Source organism: Trachinotus anak, unplaced genomic scaffold (assembly GCF_046630095.1).
Source record: "Trachinotus anak isolate AG129_WGS33_773 ecotype Australia unplaced genomic scaffold, CSIRO_AGI_Tana_v1 ptg000007l, whole genome shotgun sequence".
Lineage (NCBI taxonomy): Eukaryota > Metazoa > Chordata > Actinopteri > Carangiformes > Carangidae > Trachinotus > Trachinotus anak.
The window spans coordinates 7555344-7574774 of NW_027273858.1; the positions used below are offsets into that span (position 1 = coordinate 7555344).

The 19431-nt window shown below is 42.7% G+C and overlaps 1 protein-coding gene across 1 annotated transcript in view; it reads left to right on the plus strand.

The window, feature by feature from the left end:
• The first annotated feature begins 404 nt into the window (after window positions 1-404).
• Window positions 405-19431, plus strand: part of pcnx2 (pecanex 2) — a 29644-nt gene continuing 10617 nt past the window's right edge. The window contains exons 1-28 of the mRNA XM_071480210.1: window positions 405-911; window positions 2574-2776; window positions 3579-3696; window positions 3798-3834; window positions 5821-6329; window positions 6526-6720; window positions 7006-7482; window positions 7584-7761; window positions 8280-8430; window positions 8554-8696; window positions 9160-9238; window positions 9431-9566; window positions 10698-10840; window positions 11264-11417; window positions 11555-11587; window positions 12047-12218; window positions 12328-12438; window positions 12990-13081; window positions 13432-13541; window positions 14046-14154; window positions 14689-14781; window positions 14900-15050; window positions 16204-16345; window positions 16490-16667; window positions 17095-17203; window positions 17299-17428; window positions 18873-18931; window positions 19158-19373. Of these exons, the coding sequence (XP_071336311.1) occupies window positions 759-911; window positions 2574-2776; window positions 3579-3696; window positions 3798-3834; window positions 5821-6329; window positions 6526-6720; window positions 7006-7482; window positions 7584-7761; window positions 8280-8430; window positions 8554-8696; window positions 9160-9238; window positions 9431-9566; window positions 10698-10840; window positions 11264-11417; window positions 11555-11587; window positions 12047-12218; window positions 12328-12438; window positions 12990-13081; window positions 13432-13541; window positions 14046-14154; window positions 14689-14781; window positions 14900-15050; window positions 16204-16345; window positions 16490-16667; window positions 17095-17203; window positions 17299-17428; window positions 18873-18931; window positions 19158-19373 (4381 nt within the window). The 5' untranslated portion in view covers window positions 405-758. The remainder of the gene's footprint in view (window positions 912-2573; window positions 2777-3578; window positions 3697-3797; window positions 3835-5820; window positions 6330-6525; window positions 6721-7005; window positions 7483-7583; window positions 7762-8279; window positions 8431-8553; window positions 8697-9159; window positions 9239-9430; window positions 9567-10697; window positions 10841-11263; window positions 11418-11554; window positions 11588-12046; window positions 12219-12327; window positions 12439-12989; window positions 13082-13431; window positions 13542-14045; window positions 14155-14688; window positions 14782-14899; window positions 15051-16203; window positions 16346-16489; window positions 16668-17094; window positions 17204-17298; window positions 17429-18872; window positions 18932-19157; window positions 19374-19431) is intronic.

The window sequence follows — 19431 nt, forward strand, 5'->3', positions numbered from 1 at the left end:
TATTTCTTAACTGAAAAAAGAAAGAAAAAAATTAGCAGTAACTGTGGCATGTGCAAATGTTAGTCTGTAGTTAATAAACATAGCTACACTAGTGATAATATAATATAATATAATACAGTACTATACAATAAAATACAATACAGTATAATATAATACCCGTACCTATCCTATTTAGAATGTATTATATATCTATATTATATACATGGAAACTGAGTAGCCTGCAGCCTAGATATGCATGTACAAATACATAAACATACATAATGTATTGTATAAACATTATACGAAGGTCTCAATATAATCAAACACATACATATTTTGCACAGTGGATTGATTGATTTTCCCTGCAAACCGTTTGTGCGAAGATAAACACTGGGTTGGATCACATAATAGGAAAGGATGGAGTGGGAGAGGAGGGGAGGCGGTCGGAGCAGCGCATCTGTGCAAGCAGCCCGAGAGGAGAGGGAGAAGGAGAGAGACGGACAGGACGAGATGATGACGGCGGCAGCAGCAATGGACGAATCGACATCGGGATGGGAAAAGGCAGACGAGAGGACAGCACCGAGGAAGACCGATGGGTTATGAAAGACAATGCTCAGGAGACGTGCTGTAGCTATCACCCCAACATGGAGGCGTAGCGACTGTAGCATGCATTAGAGGAGATCATCTCATTGTAGCCTAGCAGCAGCAGCAGCATCATCATCATCATCATCATCATCGGTCCGTCCAACCTGAGCGGAGAGGAGGAGAGAGGAGGAGAGATGGGCTCCCAGGTTGTGCAGACCCTGCGTCAGGGAGTCTGGGCATCTCTGACCGGGGGCTGGTACCACGAACCGGACCAGAACAAATTCAACAACTCCTGCCACCTCTATCTGTGGATATTCCTCCTTATGTTGCCCCTGTCTCTCCATCTGGTGAGTTTTTTTTTTTTTTTTTTTTTTTTTTTATGAGGGAACATGACGTTCAAGGCCGTGAAGGAGGCGTGAGGTGCCCACGGTAACCTGCCTATAGGTGACGTTTATTATTATTTGCATAAACATGCAAGAACGTAACATCCTTCATTGTCTGGTCGCTGCTGTGGAAGAGAAGCTGTAAAAACGCCACTGTCGCAGTGGCATCCCTGCATGCGGTGACGGAACGCATGGCTGCTCCTGGATGAGGCAGGAAGCGTGAAACTGTAGTTCACTGATATCTTCACGTCATGGCCCTTGAAATAGATGTAACACTGGCTGCCTTACTCTCAATGATAATATCCTGAGTGAGGGAACTCCATCTGGGATTTGTGCGAGTCGTTTACCTTGTAGAGTAGATATGTGGGGAGACAGTTGATCAAAAATGATAAAGGCACTTCTGCCTTGTTTTCTTATAGTCCCACCTCCCTTGAATGATACATCAAATTAAACTCCTAATTTTAAGGGACATCCTCAGTGACCTTTGCGTTCCCTTCACTTTATACTGTATCATACAGCAGGATGGTGGCATGTATAAAGGGAAGAGTTGCAGCTATAGGTCAAATACCTTGACCTTAGCTGTTCGCCAACAATTGCTATGCACAGTATTGGATGTGATCTGATCATGCACACCTACAATGTTACACTGTTATTGTATGTATCTCAGTAGGTTTATCAGTGCACCTAACTGAAAGGAGATATGATTGGTTGAGGATTATGATTATGTGATGTGATTGCTCCCCACATCTCTTCAATCTCTATTTTTGATACAACAAACCAGGGCTAATTTGCAGGCCCTAGACATCTAGCTCCCTGTAATGATCAAAAATGTGTCCCTCATTGATGCGCTGCTTTATAATTTATAAACTACTGGATTCAGGTAATCCCAAATTAGCCATCCATGAATGAGGGTTAGAAAGGCAAAGTAACAGATTCTGCTGTAAGAGTGAGAGTCTAGATGTTTAAGAGCTTTGCCGCTGAAGTTATTCCAAAATGCTGTCTGTCAGTGTGTTTGAAAACAACCTCTGCTTCCCCCGTGAAAACAACACAAGCTCTCTGGGAGAGATGTTTCAAATTTCAGTTTTGTTAGCATTTTATCTGAAGGTCGCACGCAACATGCAGCGCAAGATAAATGATGGTCGGAAGCTGAGGTGCAGTCAAATATAAGCACAAACGCAACCAGACAATAAATTTAGACGGTGAATTCGTACCTCTAGACATTAATAAGAGTCCATATCCCACAAAGCAGGAACTCTCTCCAGACCAGTATGACTCATGTGTCAGCATGATGCAGATGCTTTGTCTTTAATCTTTCTGTTCTTTGCTATGGGCCATTCCTCCCCTGGGGAATCACTAAACTTCATTAATCCACCAATTAATCAAATGAGATCTTGTGGTTCACAGAGCCTGTAATACACTTGGCAAACAGTGAGGCTGTGTGACTGAATAAGCTCTACCTTTTGCTGAATTTCACATACATACAACAAGTAAAGAAGGGACAGGTGGTGCTCTTCCATCTGGAACAGGCTACAGGCTACAGCTTGAAGCATCAAAACAAACACTTCTCTGGTGCAGTCACCAGACTCTGGAGATACCATATCCTCTCCTCTCCTCTCCTCTCCACAGGCCCTGCCCCCTACCACCATGGCTTTGAGCATCTACTGCACCTCCATCACCGTCTTCTTCATCCTCATCAAGCTGGCCAACTACCGGCTGCACCTGATGTTCGATGAGGGCGAGGCGGTGGTCCACAGCAGCCTGTCTGATCTTAGCAAGGCCCAGGAGAAGAAAAGTAATGCCTCGGACTCCTGCCTGCCCGCCAGCATCAGGTAAACCCTCACACACACTTATAAGCTTTAAACTTCAGTCAGTGGGCTCAATCGCAAGGAGCTGAAGAATTCCTTTCTCAAAACTGCAGATGTGGTTTCACCTTTATGGATCTATTAGAGGCCATTCAGAGAGATATGCAATATATTCAGATTCAACAAACTTGCAGTTTTGCTCCTTGTGCCTCAAGCTGCTCCCCTGCCACGTTAGTCATTACAAAATCTAGGCCAGAGGGCTAAATCTCTAATGATACATGTTAATTATTAACATGAAATTGTACATTTAGGCTTGAGACCTCCTTTCAGAATAATGCCACTAATGCTAAGTATAGTATAACCTGTCTTAACATGCTTGACATCCTCTTTTTATACCATATTTAGTCTCCTTTTTCTTCCTCTGCATGTGTCTATTTTCTCAGTCCTCTCCGTCTTTCAGATCAGATTGCCATCACGATCGAGTGTATCAGAGTAGGACACGGTAACTTTCCACTTTATCTCAAAGACTCAGTATAGCTTTGGTGAATGAGCAAGTTAATGAGGGGAGGTCAGTGTCGGCCACTCCGCTCTGACACACTTGATCTGCATAGCTTCCTGACCCCTATATGACTGAGTTTCTTTTCATTTCTTCAGCTCTGTAAATCAGTGTCTTTTGGTGTCCCATACATGAGCGACTGAGAGTGGAGGTTGGATGATTTCCTCTCAAAGTGGAGTATTGACGTATCTATTTCCACAGCGACGTCTCATCCTTCTATCTCTTTCTCTTCATCATCTAATTTCTCCATCGTCTCTTGTCTTTGTCTAATAGGAAGAGCAGCACGGTCCCCGACAGTGTTGCCATGACGATGCTGGCTCGTAAGCGTCCCAGTCCGGTGATCCAGGTGACAGTGAAACAGACTGAAACCAACCCGGGACTGATTGGGGTGGTGAGTGACACCTGCCAATATGAATATACAGTACAGAAAACACTGTGTTGCATTGGTGCTGTTCATTTTAATCATGTGTTTCTCAACTCTCCTCCGCACAGGACTGCTCAAAGTCAGATGAGGTGAAGACCTTGGAAGGTGATACTAATTTTCTCTAGGTTTGAGTAAGATTCAGATGGGTAACTATTAAAGGAAAATCCTGAATAAATGAACAGAGAAACATAACAAATACAGGGCACGAAGCGTCACTGACCTCTGCTGAGTGTCAATATGATGTGAATCATAAACTTTGGCCTTCAGAGTCACCAGGGGCCGGTGTCACAAAGATAGACTTTGACTATAGCTTACATCTAACCAATAGTCAGACTTCAGATAGATGTCTAAATTCACCCGTTGCACAAATCTTAAATAGGACTAATTTGCAGTGAATTCTTTTTTCATGGCTAACCCCCAGTAGAAAAGAAAATCCAACGTTCAAAGATACTTCAGTGTGAAACTGTTTGCACTAGGCTAATCTAAGTCTGCAAACACTACAGATCAGTCTGAAGTATCTTTGTGAAGCCGATCCCCAACTGACAGAGGTGTTACACAGCACTCTTTACCACCGTCATCAAAACACTGAAGCAGGGACTATATTTCTGTTCCGGCAGCTCATGGTGGACCAAAATCCTACAAAGACACCTCATGTTGGTTTTTCCTATAATCTGTCACCCATCTGTAGATGCTGTTGCTCACAATTACAAACAAGAACGCATGCTCTGTCTTAAAATAATGAAAGAACTTCATTTTTCTCATGATATTCCTTATGAAACAACTGAGCTTTGGAAGTCAGCATAGCTTGTCATGTTAGATAGAAATAAGGTGAAGAAGCATAATTGATTCATCGTTTACAGAAGGTGAAAATCACTCTGGGTTTGTTTGTTTCAGTTTTTGCTCAGTTTAGCAATTACAAAGTGCTTAAAATGCCTTAGATAAACCCTCGATGTCAGCCTAACCCGCCTAATGTCCCTGTATATCTTTCATTCATATTTTTTATGACACTCATATCTTATTATTACAGAGGTGTAAAACATTCCCAGACCAGAAGGGCTGCACTTTAGGAACACATGGAAATACGATGGCTTTAAGTGGCCTCCGACTGACTTGTGGGAGAAACATCTGGACAGTTTTTGCGTGGTTTTATTTTAGATTAATGGAGTCAACAGAAATGAGGGCACAAAGTTCTTCTCCCCATGTGTATTTCAAACACTGGATTACATGTTGCTATAAAAGTTAAATCTTGTATTGACGTAGTGAAGTCAGTTTGACAGCTGGAAGTAGCTGTAATGTTTCCATGGGGCTGGGAAATGAATGATACATGTAGAATTTTTTTTTTGTTTCTAAATAGATGACTTCTTAGTAATTCTGCGGAATGCTAAAAATGACGCTGACAATATGTCTCAGTAAAAAGTATACACTTATAGAGTGAAGACAGGATGTAGAGAGACAGCACAACATGGGGCATGGGGCACAGGGCATCATGAATCCACCTCTTGCTATTGTTGCTATTGAAGCCTTGTGTGTGATTTTGGGGAACCAATGTTCTGTGTGCTGTATTGTCAGAATTAGTCATAGCGGAATCCAGTCCTGTTCCTCTTCCCTAATGCACTGATGTAGGTGGGTCAACTACCTTTTCTGCAAACACATCATTGTTGTAAATGTGCTCAGACATGCAAAGAACTAGTGGCCAGCCAGTTTCGCCAGCCACACAGACCAGCTGACTGCTTCCTGTAAATTTATGACCTAATGCACTGCTGATTAGTCGGAGCCAAGTCAGCTGATCAAAAAAGTGGATCTACAGTAAACACCGTGGTGCATTGCATCAAATGATTGCAGAATTGTAAGAAAATGTTGGTATGTGTTTTTAATAGCAGCAGGATTGATCGGCCTTCAGCAGCTCCTTTTATTGCAATGGGAAGATATTTATCTGTGACTGGCAAATAATGCTGAACACAATAATTTTATGTGTTGTCACTGCAGCCAAATGAGAGATCACATTTCCATGGCAGGAATTTTAGGATTAGAGCTGGTTTATTATTATTACACTTTAAATCTACAATGAATTTGCATTTCATTTTATTCCAGGACAGGGTGAGAGTGCTGCAGAGGAGAAGCCTGCGGAGGGAGGGCTGCACCCAAGCCCGGAGCCTTCTCCAGATGACCTCTCCAGTCCCAATCCCGACCAATCCGCCCCCCTGCTGCAGTCCCAGCAGAGGCCCCCATCCCGAGCTGAAAGAGAAGAGATGAGGCCTGGGTCTGCTGGTGGGAAAATGGATGCAGAGATAATTGAAACTGGAGCTGTGAAAGAAGGAATGGACAATCAGAGCTCTTTGACGGGGACAGACAGAGAGCAGTCAGAGCAGGAAAGAACCGCAGAGAAAGACTCAGACAGAATAGAGGAGAAAGACGAAGACAAAGAGACTATAGACAGGGAAACAGCTGATGAAGGTCTGCCTCCATCCAAGGGAAGTGAAGATGAGAGCGAGGAGGAGAGTGAGGGGCAAAAAGAGCCCTCAGATGCCAATAATAACTCACTGGAGTCTCCCAAGGACTGCCAGGATGATTTCATGGACGCCCCAGAGACTCCTGCCCAGGTAGGTCCTCTCAGATGTAGAATCAGATGTAAATAGTTAATTTTTGCAAGGTTTTAATTTGATGTTCTGGATCCATGTGACTGATCTCTCATGCTTCCAAAAAAGGGGACTGTATCTTAAAAAGGAATTCATCTGTCATTGCAATTTGATTATTCTCTTCATCATGGGTGGAACCCGTCCCCCTGTTGTCTGTCAGGCTGAGCCACCGGAGGAGACGTACTGTTCTGATGAGATCGAAGTGGTTCTGGTGGACAACTCCGGCCCGAGGCCTGCGTCGACTCACCTGGACGACAGCGATACAGTCAAGATCATCATCACCATGAGCTGTGACCCTCAGACTGCTGCTCAGCTGGAGGAGAGCGTCAAGCAGAGCATTCTGGAGAATGCACAGGTAAAAATCATTTAGATTGATTTAATGTTGCTGCTTTATTCCATCAGAAACAGAAATATTCTAAATGTCTTGTGCATCATATTTTAACACATTTACCCAAAATTCAGTCTGATATATTTGGTATTTCTAGAAACTTTGTGATATCCACTACAATCTGAAATACATTTCTCTGGGTTTGATTGATGTCTGGCTGCACAGCATGATCCAGTGGTGGGTCAGTTCTCACTGAGTTGTTGTTACACTTAAGGGATAGTGTGTGTGACATTTCTGTGTGTGTCATGCAAGGCTCAGAAGGATGCAGGAGAATGTCACATCAAGATTCCTGTCATCACCTTCGACTCCCCTGAGGAGGAGAAGCAGGAGGTGGAAGAGGGTGAAGAAGGGGCTGCCTCAGAGGATGACCCCACCCCGAAACAGCAACAGACAACGAGTGACGAGTTTCACCTCTGTAAAGAAACAACGAGCTCGGAGTCGACCACACTGGAGTGTCCAGATCCAGACCAGGAACATCTCGGCCTGCAGATGACCACTGACAGAACACCGAGCCCACAGCTGACAAATGATAACAGCTCGTCAGGTATTGATGTCCACTCCCACCATGATGACACAGATCCTCTGGAACCAAACGTGGATTCACAAGGGTTCCTGCGTCTGCCGCCAGCTCTGGGCCGCTACGGCCCTGGTGGAAGGACTCACATCCGTGGGCTGAGCATGGACAGTGGGAAAGATGCCGTGCTGCTCTCAGACCGCTCACACAACACAGTATGTTGGCAGTTTAGCTCTGTTTCTATTTCTGCATCTTTATTACAGTTATCTCCATCCATCTGTCCACACAAACATATAAACATTTGTCTCTCTGTTAGACCACCATGACCAGTTCCAAGTCAGATCTGGAAGCCAAGGAGGGCCAGATTCCCAATGAATCCAACTTCTTGGAGTTTGTTTCCTTGTTGGGGTCCCTCAGCACCAGAGGAGTTGGGGCCAGCACACAGGAAGAGGAGGGGCCAGAACACAAACAGGAAGTGGGAGCTGCAGAAGAAGGTGAATCACAGAAAGAGGGTTTGTTCCTATAGTGACATGTTTTAAAAGCCCTGCACACCCACACAGGTGACAGGGTGTATGGTGGCTAATTATGGCTGTAGTATAGCTATACAGTACTAATATGTTCTCATAATGTATTAAATTCAACAACATAACATCTTGACTTCAGATTACTGTAGTGTTTTTAGCCCTGCTAGGCTCTAATGAAACTAATGTTGGGTGGTTGCTCATTCAGTTAATCAGCTGTTGCAAACCACTTGCAGGCTTGCAGACTTTTAATGAAATAAAAAGGTGATTATGGTACTATTTAAACACAAATTAATGTTTTTTCTGTTTGTGGTCTACACCAACTCCTGAAGGAAATTTTTGTCAAAATTTTTTCAAGGGAATTGAGATTGAACCAAAACACTGAAGTTGTGGGCATTAAAACCAAAACAATGAGCTGCATTTGCACATTTTTTTTTTTGTTTACTCAACCAAACCAAAAAACTACTTTCATTTTTTCCATCTGTTTGCAGAGAATCTGAGTACGACTTCCAGACCAGATGAGACAGTAACAGAGACCAAGACGGAGAGCAAACCAGAGAGACCCAAACCGCCCACCAGCCTGCCTACAGACACACTACAGGCTATACCACCCACACACATCCCAATAGTCTCTCCTGACAGGTACATACGCCTATAGAATTACATGCATCAATAAAAGATGCTGAATTCACTCACGCACACAAACACACACATTTCCATTACTTACACAAACATTTCGATTTTGATTGTGTTTCCTCTCTTTAGTCCACAGACAGATCGAGAGAAGGATCCAGACTATGATTCCCTGCCCTCGCAAACCTCTCAGTCAGAGAGCTCCATGCTGCAGGTCATCTGCAGACCAGAGGCCACCAACAAAGAGGAGGCCTACACCTTCCATACTGTACACAGTAAGCAGCTACCCTTGAACAGAATTAGCATTTGAATATGTTTGAGGTATTAACGTACTATTCCCATTAGTGCCTGGAAATGTAATGTTTTTTGTTTTTGTTCTTTTTTTTTCACTGGAGACAAACTGAGATGAGTCACATATAGTCAGAAGCAACAATGAGGGGCTGTAAATACACCTTGTCAGTGTGCTGGGCTGGTATGATAATATCTGCACAAATATACAGTGCGTGTGGGAGGCACTGCCAGCAGCTGATGTCTTCTCTTTTGAAACAGCTCAAAAAGCTGGCAGATTAAATGACATATTTTTGGAAAGGCTCCAAGATATTCAGCTGTTCAGTTGTTCAGTCATAGTCCAGTCTCGGGCGTCTGTCTGTAATAAATGTAAAAATAAATCCCACACATTAGTTGTTGCACATCACTTATTCAAATAGGAAGTTGTATGTTATCTGTTTGCTTCACCAGGAGACAGGCCTCGTAAGCTGTATGCAGAGAGAGCCCTCAACCTGCCACTAGGAGCCGAGCTCATCACCGGCAACATGTGGTACTGTTCTCTTGCTTTACCCGCATCAAGCCTTCTTCTTCTGCTTTTCAATTCTTCCTCTTCTCATTTTTTTTTCATTCTCTTCCATTGCTTCATTGTGTTTCTTGACATTCCCTCAACTTCATCTTACCTCAGGTAATCAGGTTTATTCCACACATTAACTGTTGCCTTTGTGTTTGTGTGGGCCTCCAGTGACCTGCTGTCGACTTCCTCCAACTCGGAGTGTCAGGACGGCCTGGTGGGAGGTCACGCTGACTGTCCTTTCCAGAGACGCATCATCCCTGCACACAGGCTTCGGCCACGAAGGACGCACCCGGAGATCTTCCAGGTGTCCATCTGCATTCACTTTTCTATTTTGTTCTTCACACCAATAGCATCCATTATTTACTTCACAAGATTTGCTAAGATTAAAGACAGTTACAGTATATGCATGGAAGTATGTATGGAAGTATGTTAAAGATACCCTGCAGGGTTTCGATCACTAATAGTACTATGTTTTTGACACTTTTGTTTGCTATTATTGTTATTACGAATCATCAGCTGGTGGAGATAACATGCCGGAAAATGTTGCAATGTTCCAATGAAGAGAATGAACAAGAAGACTGCTAGCAAGCAAACATGGATGTAAACAAAGTATCGTAGCTTTCAGGTTCTGCCAAAAAAAAAAAAAAAAAAAAAGGTTTGTTAGGCCTCCGTGATACACACAATGTGTTTTGGTGAATGTAAACATAACTGTGACAAAAAACTCCACAGGATACCTTTCACTAAAAAGTTAAAACCAAGAGTAATATAAGACATAACAAATTCAGGAATTCATCCCTCCATCCAAAATTATTAATAAATAACAAGATAAAACAATTGCCAGTCAGCAAGCAATCAATAAATACATCAAATATTAAAATTATTAGTTAATATGTAAATAAAAAAAATCAGCAATACAGTCTTAAAAGAAAAATAAACAGATGAATTTACAAATAAATCTGAAGTTTGAAGTCCCCATAAGGTGACGTAAATGATGTGATACGATGAGTGTTTTCTCTTTGTCAAACTGTGAGTCACTCACTTGAGTCACTGCTGCAGCTTGAAACAGTAGCAATAAGATCGGTCCTGACTGGGTCGACTTCAGGGCTGGATGCAGACCAGCAGCAGTGACATAATGTGCCTGGATCAGTTGTTGAGGCTGAAGCAACACAGACTCGCTGCTGAATCATTAATGCACCACTTTGGGGTTGTGTGTGTGTGTGTGTGTGTGTGTGTGTGTGTGTGTGTGTGTGTGTGTGTGGACTTGTGTTGTACAGCGTGAGAAAGATGTTACTCTGTGTACCTATTATGACCCTGACTGTGTTTTGAGTTATTGCACATGGAAAATCATGTAGATATGAAACATCAGACTCTTTCTCTCTCCTGTATCACTGCTGCTGAATTAATGTGGGTATAAATTATTTGTGTTTGTGTGCAGGAGGAGGACTCTTTGGATGAATCATCAGAGACTTCCACTCAGGAAAAGCCGACCAGGAAGATTTATTACAAACTTGAACTGTTTCCTGGGAAGTGGATCAACATTTTATATGACCGACTCACCCTGCTTGCTCTTTTGGACAGGTAATACACAAAACCCCCTCCACTGTCAGAGGTTATCTAGAAAATCTAACTTGTGTTTCCACTGTGAAAGATTTTACACCATACATCTTTTTCTCCTGTGTCCTTCAAGCTGATTTCATCCACATGGATGCCGCTCGCTAGATGTCTGCTGTCCTGTCTCTTATAGCCCCATCCATTCCATCAGTATCACTTCATTTTAGGCCACTGAAGTCAATATATGTGTATTTTTTATTCCGGGTTGATCAGTGTAATATCTTTTCAATTTAACCACCAATAGCTTAATGTCTATTTTTCCATTCAAATACAGCAGCAAATGAGCATCAGTTCTGTGCAGAAATGATTCTCTTCATGAGCGAGATGATACTGTTTGCCTAACAAGCCACTGATTGCACTACTGTAACCAGTTTTTGCCTTTTCGTATAGAAACCAGGATATTCTGGAGAATTTAGTTGCAGTCTTCATGGCCTTCCTGGTTTCCTTCCTCGGTTTTGTGCTTCTCAACCACGGCTGCTTCAAAGATTTCTGGGTCTTTCAGTTTTGCCTGGTCATCGCCAGCTGCCAGTATTCCTTACTGAAGGTAAAAAAACATCTCTGTGGAAGGTAGTTGATGCTACCCATTCCCCCTTTGTCAGATTCTTTGAATTATAAGAATTGTTTTCGGTTTTCTGCCAGTAACGGTGATTCAACACTGGCTTCTGTGGTTTTGTTTTCCAGAGTGTTCAACCAGATGCAGCTTCACCAACACATGTGAGTTTCATGTCACTTTGTTCCTGAATCTCAGAGGAAAAAAAAAACATGTGAGGTTGTATGATAATTACCAAAATTTGGGAAACTTAACACCCATTACATTGCTGTTTGTTAGTTTCAACTTGTGATTCATGTTCCTCTTCAGTGATGCAGGTTGTCAGTTTTTGGCACATGAGGTCATGAATTTCCAAACAGTTCCCTTTTCATATTAATAATTTTGCTGTGTTTTGACTGATGCACCATAAGTGTGGCAACAGAGGATCTGACCCTTTCTGAGTTGTGTCTCTTAGTTGTGTCATGTTGCTGTGCAGGACACATGGCAATTCAACCTAATATGACCCTAATTTGCAGCAGTGTTCATAGCACTATGTTGCTGCAGCTGTTATAGCACTGTGTTGGAAAGCAGGCTGAACCTCCTAACATCCTAACCTGCGTCCGTTCACTTCTGCGTCTCCCCAGGGTCACAACCAGCTGGTGGCCTACAGCCGAGCGGCCTACTTCTGTATTTTCTGTGCTCTGATCTGGCTGCTGGAGCAGCTGCTGAGGCGGAAGGACCTGCCCGTCTCCACCCTGTACGGGGTCACCATCGTCTGCCATGACGCGTTGCACTTCTTACGAGACCTGTTAGTGGGTAGGGATAAATACACAGAAGAGCTTTGTTTCAGGCTGTTATATGTTACTGTATATTATTTATTTTCTTGTCCTTGACAGAAATGTCTTTTGTCTTATGCATTAAACAGGTTTTACCTACTGCTTCCCAATCACCTTCCTGGTGGGCCTTTTCCCTCAGATCAACACCTTCACCATTTACCTGCTGGAGCAGATTGACATGCATTTCTTTGGAGGCACAGGTTGGTTAAACTGTTTCTAGTCTTGTTCTTTAATCCAGATCCCAGATGAATGTTAATTTTAATCTTCTGTTTTCACTGTGTGCATTGGTGAACTTGTTGCTCTGGTTTGATGCCTGTGTGTTTAATCTGTGTAGTATGTATTCAGTGTTTAAAGCCCCTGAAAACCTTTTGTCTTGTCATTAAATATTCATGGCTACAAATAAAAAACCATTAAAAATAAAAAATAAATAAAAAAATTATATATATATATATATATATATATATATATATATGTATATATATATATCTTTAGGTATTATTCAGTAAGGTATTATTCAGTAAGAATTTAACACTCAAATATTCAAGTAAGCAGATTGATTGACACTGACTACACAACCGACCAACTGTCATCACATTATGGTTTTTACTCATTGCAAAACGCTACCTGAGAAGTTATCAGGGCCTTTAAGTAAAGATGAATCTTAGTGAAAAAACCATAAGACTATTTTGTTTCTCATTGTTTAATTCGTCTGCATGTATTTTTCATCCTCACTCTAATTTGTGTGTCTCAGCTGCTACGAGTCTCATCTCTGCAGTCTACAGCATCCTACGCAGTCTGATCGCTCTGTCTCTGCTGTACGGCTTCTGCTTCGGAGCTCTCAAGGTAGAAACTAACAAACAAAAAAAAGTTAAGGCCTCTTCTCCTTTTTTTTCTTTTTGTACTCAGTTTGTGTTCATGGTCATCCTCCTGGTTACAGGAATAGAAGAAGACAGGCAGTTATAAATAGCGTGCAGCCAGGGAGTTTCACTGATGGAAATAAGCAGAGCTGCAGCAAAATACAAAGTGCTGCAAGTCATCCTTCAAAAGTGACTACAGGATTGTAACTGGTGGAGGAAGAAGCTTTTAAACCGTGAAGATCTAAAAGAAGTAGTTTTAAAAGGTACATGATGGCATGATTCACACAGGTATATCTGTGTGTGTGTGTGTGTGTGTGTGTGTGTGTGTGGTTACAGGAGCCGTGGGACGAGCAGCACACCCCAGCACTGTTCTCTGGTTTCTGTGGCCTTTTGGTGGTCTTCTCCTACCACCTCAGCCGACAGAGCAGTGACCCTTCTGTCCTACTGTGAGTATCTGTGTGTTTGTGTGTGTGATGTTTGCATGCACACATTGGGCCTGACTACCATCCCCTTAATGCAATGTAATAGTTTTAAACTAAATGAAACATTAGAGAGCCAAAGTCACCGACATGAGGAAATGAAGGCCGATGGCTAATGTGCTGACTGATTATTTGTTGAGTAGTTTCCGTACAAGCTGAGAAACAGAAAGTGAAAAAACATTTTTTTCTCTTTTCCACAAGTACTTTTATTCAAACTGTTAAAAGCTGAATAAAAACAATGTCCAGCTACAAAACATTCAGATGTGAATTTGTTCCATAAATCATGAGAAATGATTTCACACATGAAAACCAAATTTCGAGTGTTTTTGTTACAATTTAAATCTTTTCAATTGTTTTCTGCTTTCAGTCACTTTAGGATTTGTATCAAAAAAAAAACTTGCTTCATTCAACACATAAGATCCTTTCCGTCTTAATGCTCCATCCTTCATGTGTAACTGTTTTTAATTACAGATCTCTGATCAAGGCAAAGATAATGCCTGCCTTAGTGGAGAGTGAGGAAGAGGAGGAGGAAGCTACAGACATTAAAGACCCACTGCCTGAGAAACTGCAGACCTCGATGGTAACTAAGGATTAATATAGACATAAACTGATGTAACACAGTTTTGTTTCATCAGTAATGTTGATAGTGGAAGATGAAGAGTCCAGGTCCTTCTCAGCCATTTGGATGATTTAGCATCTGGGGAACAGTTTGTATTGTTTTGAATTGCAGTAGCCTCACAATAATTATCACTAGAAAATCAAAACTCATTAATGTTGTGCACCTGGGTTGTGGAATTCATGCGTGCTCTATGTGAGAGGGCTGCCTTAAACTCAGTGTTGCGAGCGAGAGTGTTTGCTGTCGATCACTGTGTGCGATTACAGGGAATTATGCATCAGAGGAAACAAGCCCCCCCCCCACCGCCTTTTACAGTATTAATGGGGATTGTGAAGCTGTTAACTCTTCTCAAGATTCTGTGTCTTTGATCTGCAAAAATTAAAGTCTCAGAACAATTAGAAGTAATCACTCACCTAAATGAGTCTGACAAACAAACACGTCTTCGTTCAGGGTGGATTATTAATTATTGCAGCTCTCCCTCCCTCTTGTGATCCACAGAAGGAGATTCTACTGTCGGATGTGGTCGTGTGCTCTGTTGCCTACATCCTAACCTTCGCTATAACTGCGAGCACTGTGTTCCTGTCTCTCAAGGTGAGATCCTCACTTTTTATACACTGCCTTTCACTCGGAATCTTTAATTTAACACTGAATTTTTAATAACTTATTTTTTGTCATTGTGTTTCTTTCATTATACACCATTTGTAACCAGCCCTTTGTGACCATCGTGCTGTACGCTCTGGCGGGGACAGTGGGGTTCGTCACCCACTACCTGATCCCCCAGCTGAGGAAGCACCACCCTTGGTTGTGGATCTCCCACCCAGTCCTCAAGACCAAGGAGTACCACCAGTTTGAACCCAGAGGTCAGCATAACTACTGTATATAGTCTGGAGTTGCCTCTTAATTATTTACTTATTTACCCCCAGATCAACAAGCAAAGAGAGAGCACACCATTGTCTAAATTTGTGGATGATAGAAAATGTTTCATTTAATTTGTATCTGGCTCCATATCTGCATTCAGTAGAAATCCCCATAGTGATAGACAGTAATGCTGATTTGATGTTGGTGGCCTTGATTTGTAGACATGTTAGCAGGGATGGTAGTGTCAGCCAGTCACTCCCCTGGTCCAGAGAGGAAAGATCTCAATAACTAGTAGATGGATTGTCATGAAATTTGGTGACAATATCCACAGCACTCGAAGAATGAATCCCTCAGACTTTGGTGACCATGTGGATTTTCCTGTAGCTCCACCGGCAGGTCAAAGTTCTCACTTGTCTAGTGAAATAATTTGACATCCACTAAATGGATTGGCATTTTGTACAGACATTCATGGTCCCCAGATGATGAATCCTAGTCACTTTGGCAACCTCCTGACTTTTTGTGTAATGTCTCGACAACCATTGGCTGGATGACCGTGGAATGTGTTGCACACCCTCCTCAGGGTGAGTCATAAAAACACTGATAATCCTTTGACTTGCCAGTGCCATCAAGTCAAAATGTCATTTTTTTCCCAATACTCTGGTTTGTTACCTGCAAAACCAAAGATATTCCCATGAGCCTCAGCTGTACTTTGTCTTTAGTGCTAATTACCAGATCTGAACATTTCACCTGCTAAACATCAGGATGTTGCCATTGTCATTGTGAGCATGTTAGCCTGCTGATGTTAGCACTGCTGTGCCTATGTACAGCTCCATAGAGCCGCTAGCATGGCTGCACTCTCTTAGTCTTGTTAAAGAATACTGAATTCCGTTTATGAAAATTAAGATTTTATAATACCCGTTAGGTTATTAAGATGTATTAGTTGCTATTGCAAGTCCATCACATTTCAAGTTTTTTTTCGGGATACTCACCTTGGCTGAGATAAATAAGATGAGTCTTATGATTATGACAAACTGGCAGGATTTTTCTTACCAAACACACACAGTGAGGACAAATCCGAGAAATATCTCTCTGTGCTCTAGAAAGCTGTGATTCCGATCTGCTTGTGTAATTTCTTTGTTCTTGCTTGTGTATCAGAGGATGCTGTGCTGATGTGGTTTGAGCGACTGTACGTGGGGCTCCTGTGCTTCGAGAAGTACGTGGTGTACCCTGCCATCATTCTGAGCGCGCTCACTAACGATGGCTTCGCCCTCAGCCACCGCAAGAAGCTGGGAATCCAGTGAGTGGACACATACAGCCACAAACACGCAGCATCAGAGAGAGAGAGAGAGTGTGTGTGTGTGTGTGTGTGCGTGTGTGTGTGTGTGTGTGGTGAACCAGCTGTTGAATCTGCTGTTTGAACTCCTGCCTGTGCCGCCTCCAGCTGTGATGTTCTCCTGACGACAGTCGCTGGACTGAAACTCCTGCGCTCATCCTTCTGCGACCCCAGCTTCCAGTTCCTCACTCTGCTCTTCACGCTCGTCTTTTTCCACTTCGACTGCCCGCGCGCCTCAGAGAGCTTCCTGCTGGACTTCTTCATCATGTCTATCATCTTCCACAAGGTGAGAGGAAGATTACCCTCAAAGATCCAGCAGATGCTTGTCTAGAAACACACAGTTACCCCAAGGTTTTCTCAGCTCTGGCTTGAGACTGCACATTTTTAACAAACAGCAGTGTTAAAGCTGGATTTGCGTTGTTTGAATGTGTGTGTTGTTACTGCAGGAAAACATGAAATATTTTGTGTTCTGTTGTATATGCAGCACTTACATGTATAGTGGAATAAATGAATTTGATACGCTGGCAGTTGACCACACAGGGTTTACTATCATCTACAGGAGGAATGTAATAGATATCACTTTATTTTCCTGTGTGACAAAAGTTGTGTGAGTTAAATAACAGACTCTAGCATCAAATGTTTCAGTATCCCTCTCAGTATTGTGCTGAGCTCTTTTCCCAGGGCTCTGACGCTGACTGTGTGTTTCGGTCCAGATGCGTGAGCTGTTGCTGAAGCTCCATTTCATCCTGGTTTACATTGCTCCCTGGCAGATCGCCTGGGGCAGCGCTTTCCACGCCTTTGCTCAGCCGTTTGCAGTGCCTCGTATCCTTTCTCTTAGACCTCTATGTGTGTGTGTGTGTGTGTGTGTGGAAGTGCATCGGTACCTGCTTTTCTTTCCTTCACTGGTGTGTGTCCAGACTCAGCCATGCTGCTGCTCCAGACGCTGCTCACCACCGTCTTCTACACCCCGCTGGCTCCCTTCCTGGGCAGCGCCATATTCATTTCTTCCTATCCACGGCCCATCAAGTTCTGGGAGCGAAACTACAAGTAAGGCCTGGAGGTGCCACTGAACGTTTTTGGCTCACATTGTGAGTTTAGATTGAAGAAATGTTAAAGAACAGGACAAACTGTTAACAAATCCTGTGAAAATACTGAAGCCAACAATGACTTAATCATACTGATTAAAAAGTCTTAGTCAGCTTGTTAGGTCTTATTTTCTGTGCACAGTCCTCCTGTTTTGTCCAAAAACGATTAAACACATCAACATGTTCCTCATACACTACACTGAAAATTGTGCGTTGTCCAGTGCTTCCTCTTGTTTTAGTAACATTTACTGATATACACTACAGTTCCTGCCTTTTTTCGAAACTTATTTAAGCATTTTTAAAATGAAGTTTTATATTTGTGTCCCGTTTTTAAAGCTTAACATCCCCAGTAGGAACCAGTGGGCTTGGGGCTGAGACCACAGAGATGGTAAAATATCGAGAGATGGACCAACACATTGTTGGTTTTGGTCTTTTCATTGGATTTGTCAGCAATAACAAAAATACAGAATATCATCAGCCTTATCCTTTTATTTTGCTGTCGCCTCCTGCTCAGTCTTTACCAAACAGATAGATATGAAAATTGTCATCAAAATCAATATTTAACACAAGGACATTGCTGATCCCTGTGACCAGGTGACACGTGCCAGCACTGCCTCTAATGTGTTCCCGCTGTGCATATGTATTTGTATCTGTCTGTTTTTTTTTTTTTTTATTGACTCCATCTCGAATCAATCTCATCTTTTTTGAGCTGAGCTAGGCGGATTAGCAGATAAACGTTACATCCCCTCCTCCTCCTCCTCCTCCTCCTCCTCCTCCTCTCTCTGTCTCACAGCGTAGCCCCTCTGTTCCCTCTCACTTATTGATGTGAGAGACCGTTTGCGCTCCCGCTCGCTGAAAGCACTCCAAAAATACTTCTGCTAGCTTTGTTGTGCACACTGCAGAGATTTGACACGAGGCAGCCTGTGATTATATTTAGACTGCGTTGACAGCATTGGAACTGAAACTCGTGACATTAAAACCACTGACAGCTTCATCTCTGCTGGAGTCAGATCTCGGCGCGTGGACAACAGAAAAGTGTTGCACGCGTTTCATTCAGGTTCTTTGTCTTAAAATATTCAGTTTCAAGCATTTCTGATTGCTGCAGGGTGTTCATTTACAACCAGTGTGTAATCTTTTGTTCCTCAGAGGGAACTGAAGATGCACTATAAGAGGACTTGTTCTTCATCAGTGCTTTCTTCCCGAGAAACAGTAGTAAAGTAGTCCTGAGAGGATTTTAAAGTGATATATATATTATCTGTATCAGCTCCTCTCAGCCTGTTTTGGGGATTGTTGTTTTAAAATCGTTTTTGTTGTGTTTTATACACCCTATTTTACATGAGAAACAGTTTGGAAGCTTTTGTCCTCTTAGGCTCAACAGTGATGATGATCTTTACTGTCCCTTGCAGCACGAAGCGTATTGACAACTCCAACAGCAGACTGGTGTCCCAAGTGGATAAAGAGACAGGTGAGCTCTTTCTTACGAGTGCATCAGTTATAGGCTGTTTTTTAAATTCTTTTGTGTCAGTAAAGTTTTTTTTTTCATATCCAATCAGCGCATAAGGTGTAAATCACCTTTGTGTAGTTTAGAATCAGTATAGGAAGGAGGCAACCAAACTTTATCTACTTTTTTCCCCTGATCTTTTCATTTGTTTATTGATACAAGTCCATTCATCTTTGCCCCTCTCTTGCAGGGTGTGATGATAACAACCTAAATTCCATCTTTTACGAGTACCTGACTCGCTCGCTGCAGCATTCACTCTGTGGCGACCTCATGCTGGGCCGATGGGGCAACTACAGTGCCGGAGACTGTTTCATTCTGGCTTCTGACTACCTCAACGCCCTGGTCCACCTGATCGAGATCGGCAACGGGCTGGTCACTTTCCAGCTGAGGGGCCTGGAGTTCAGAGGTACAGTCTGACTATCCCTAGCTCTGTCCGATGGATGGTAAAATAACAAGGCGTCTCC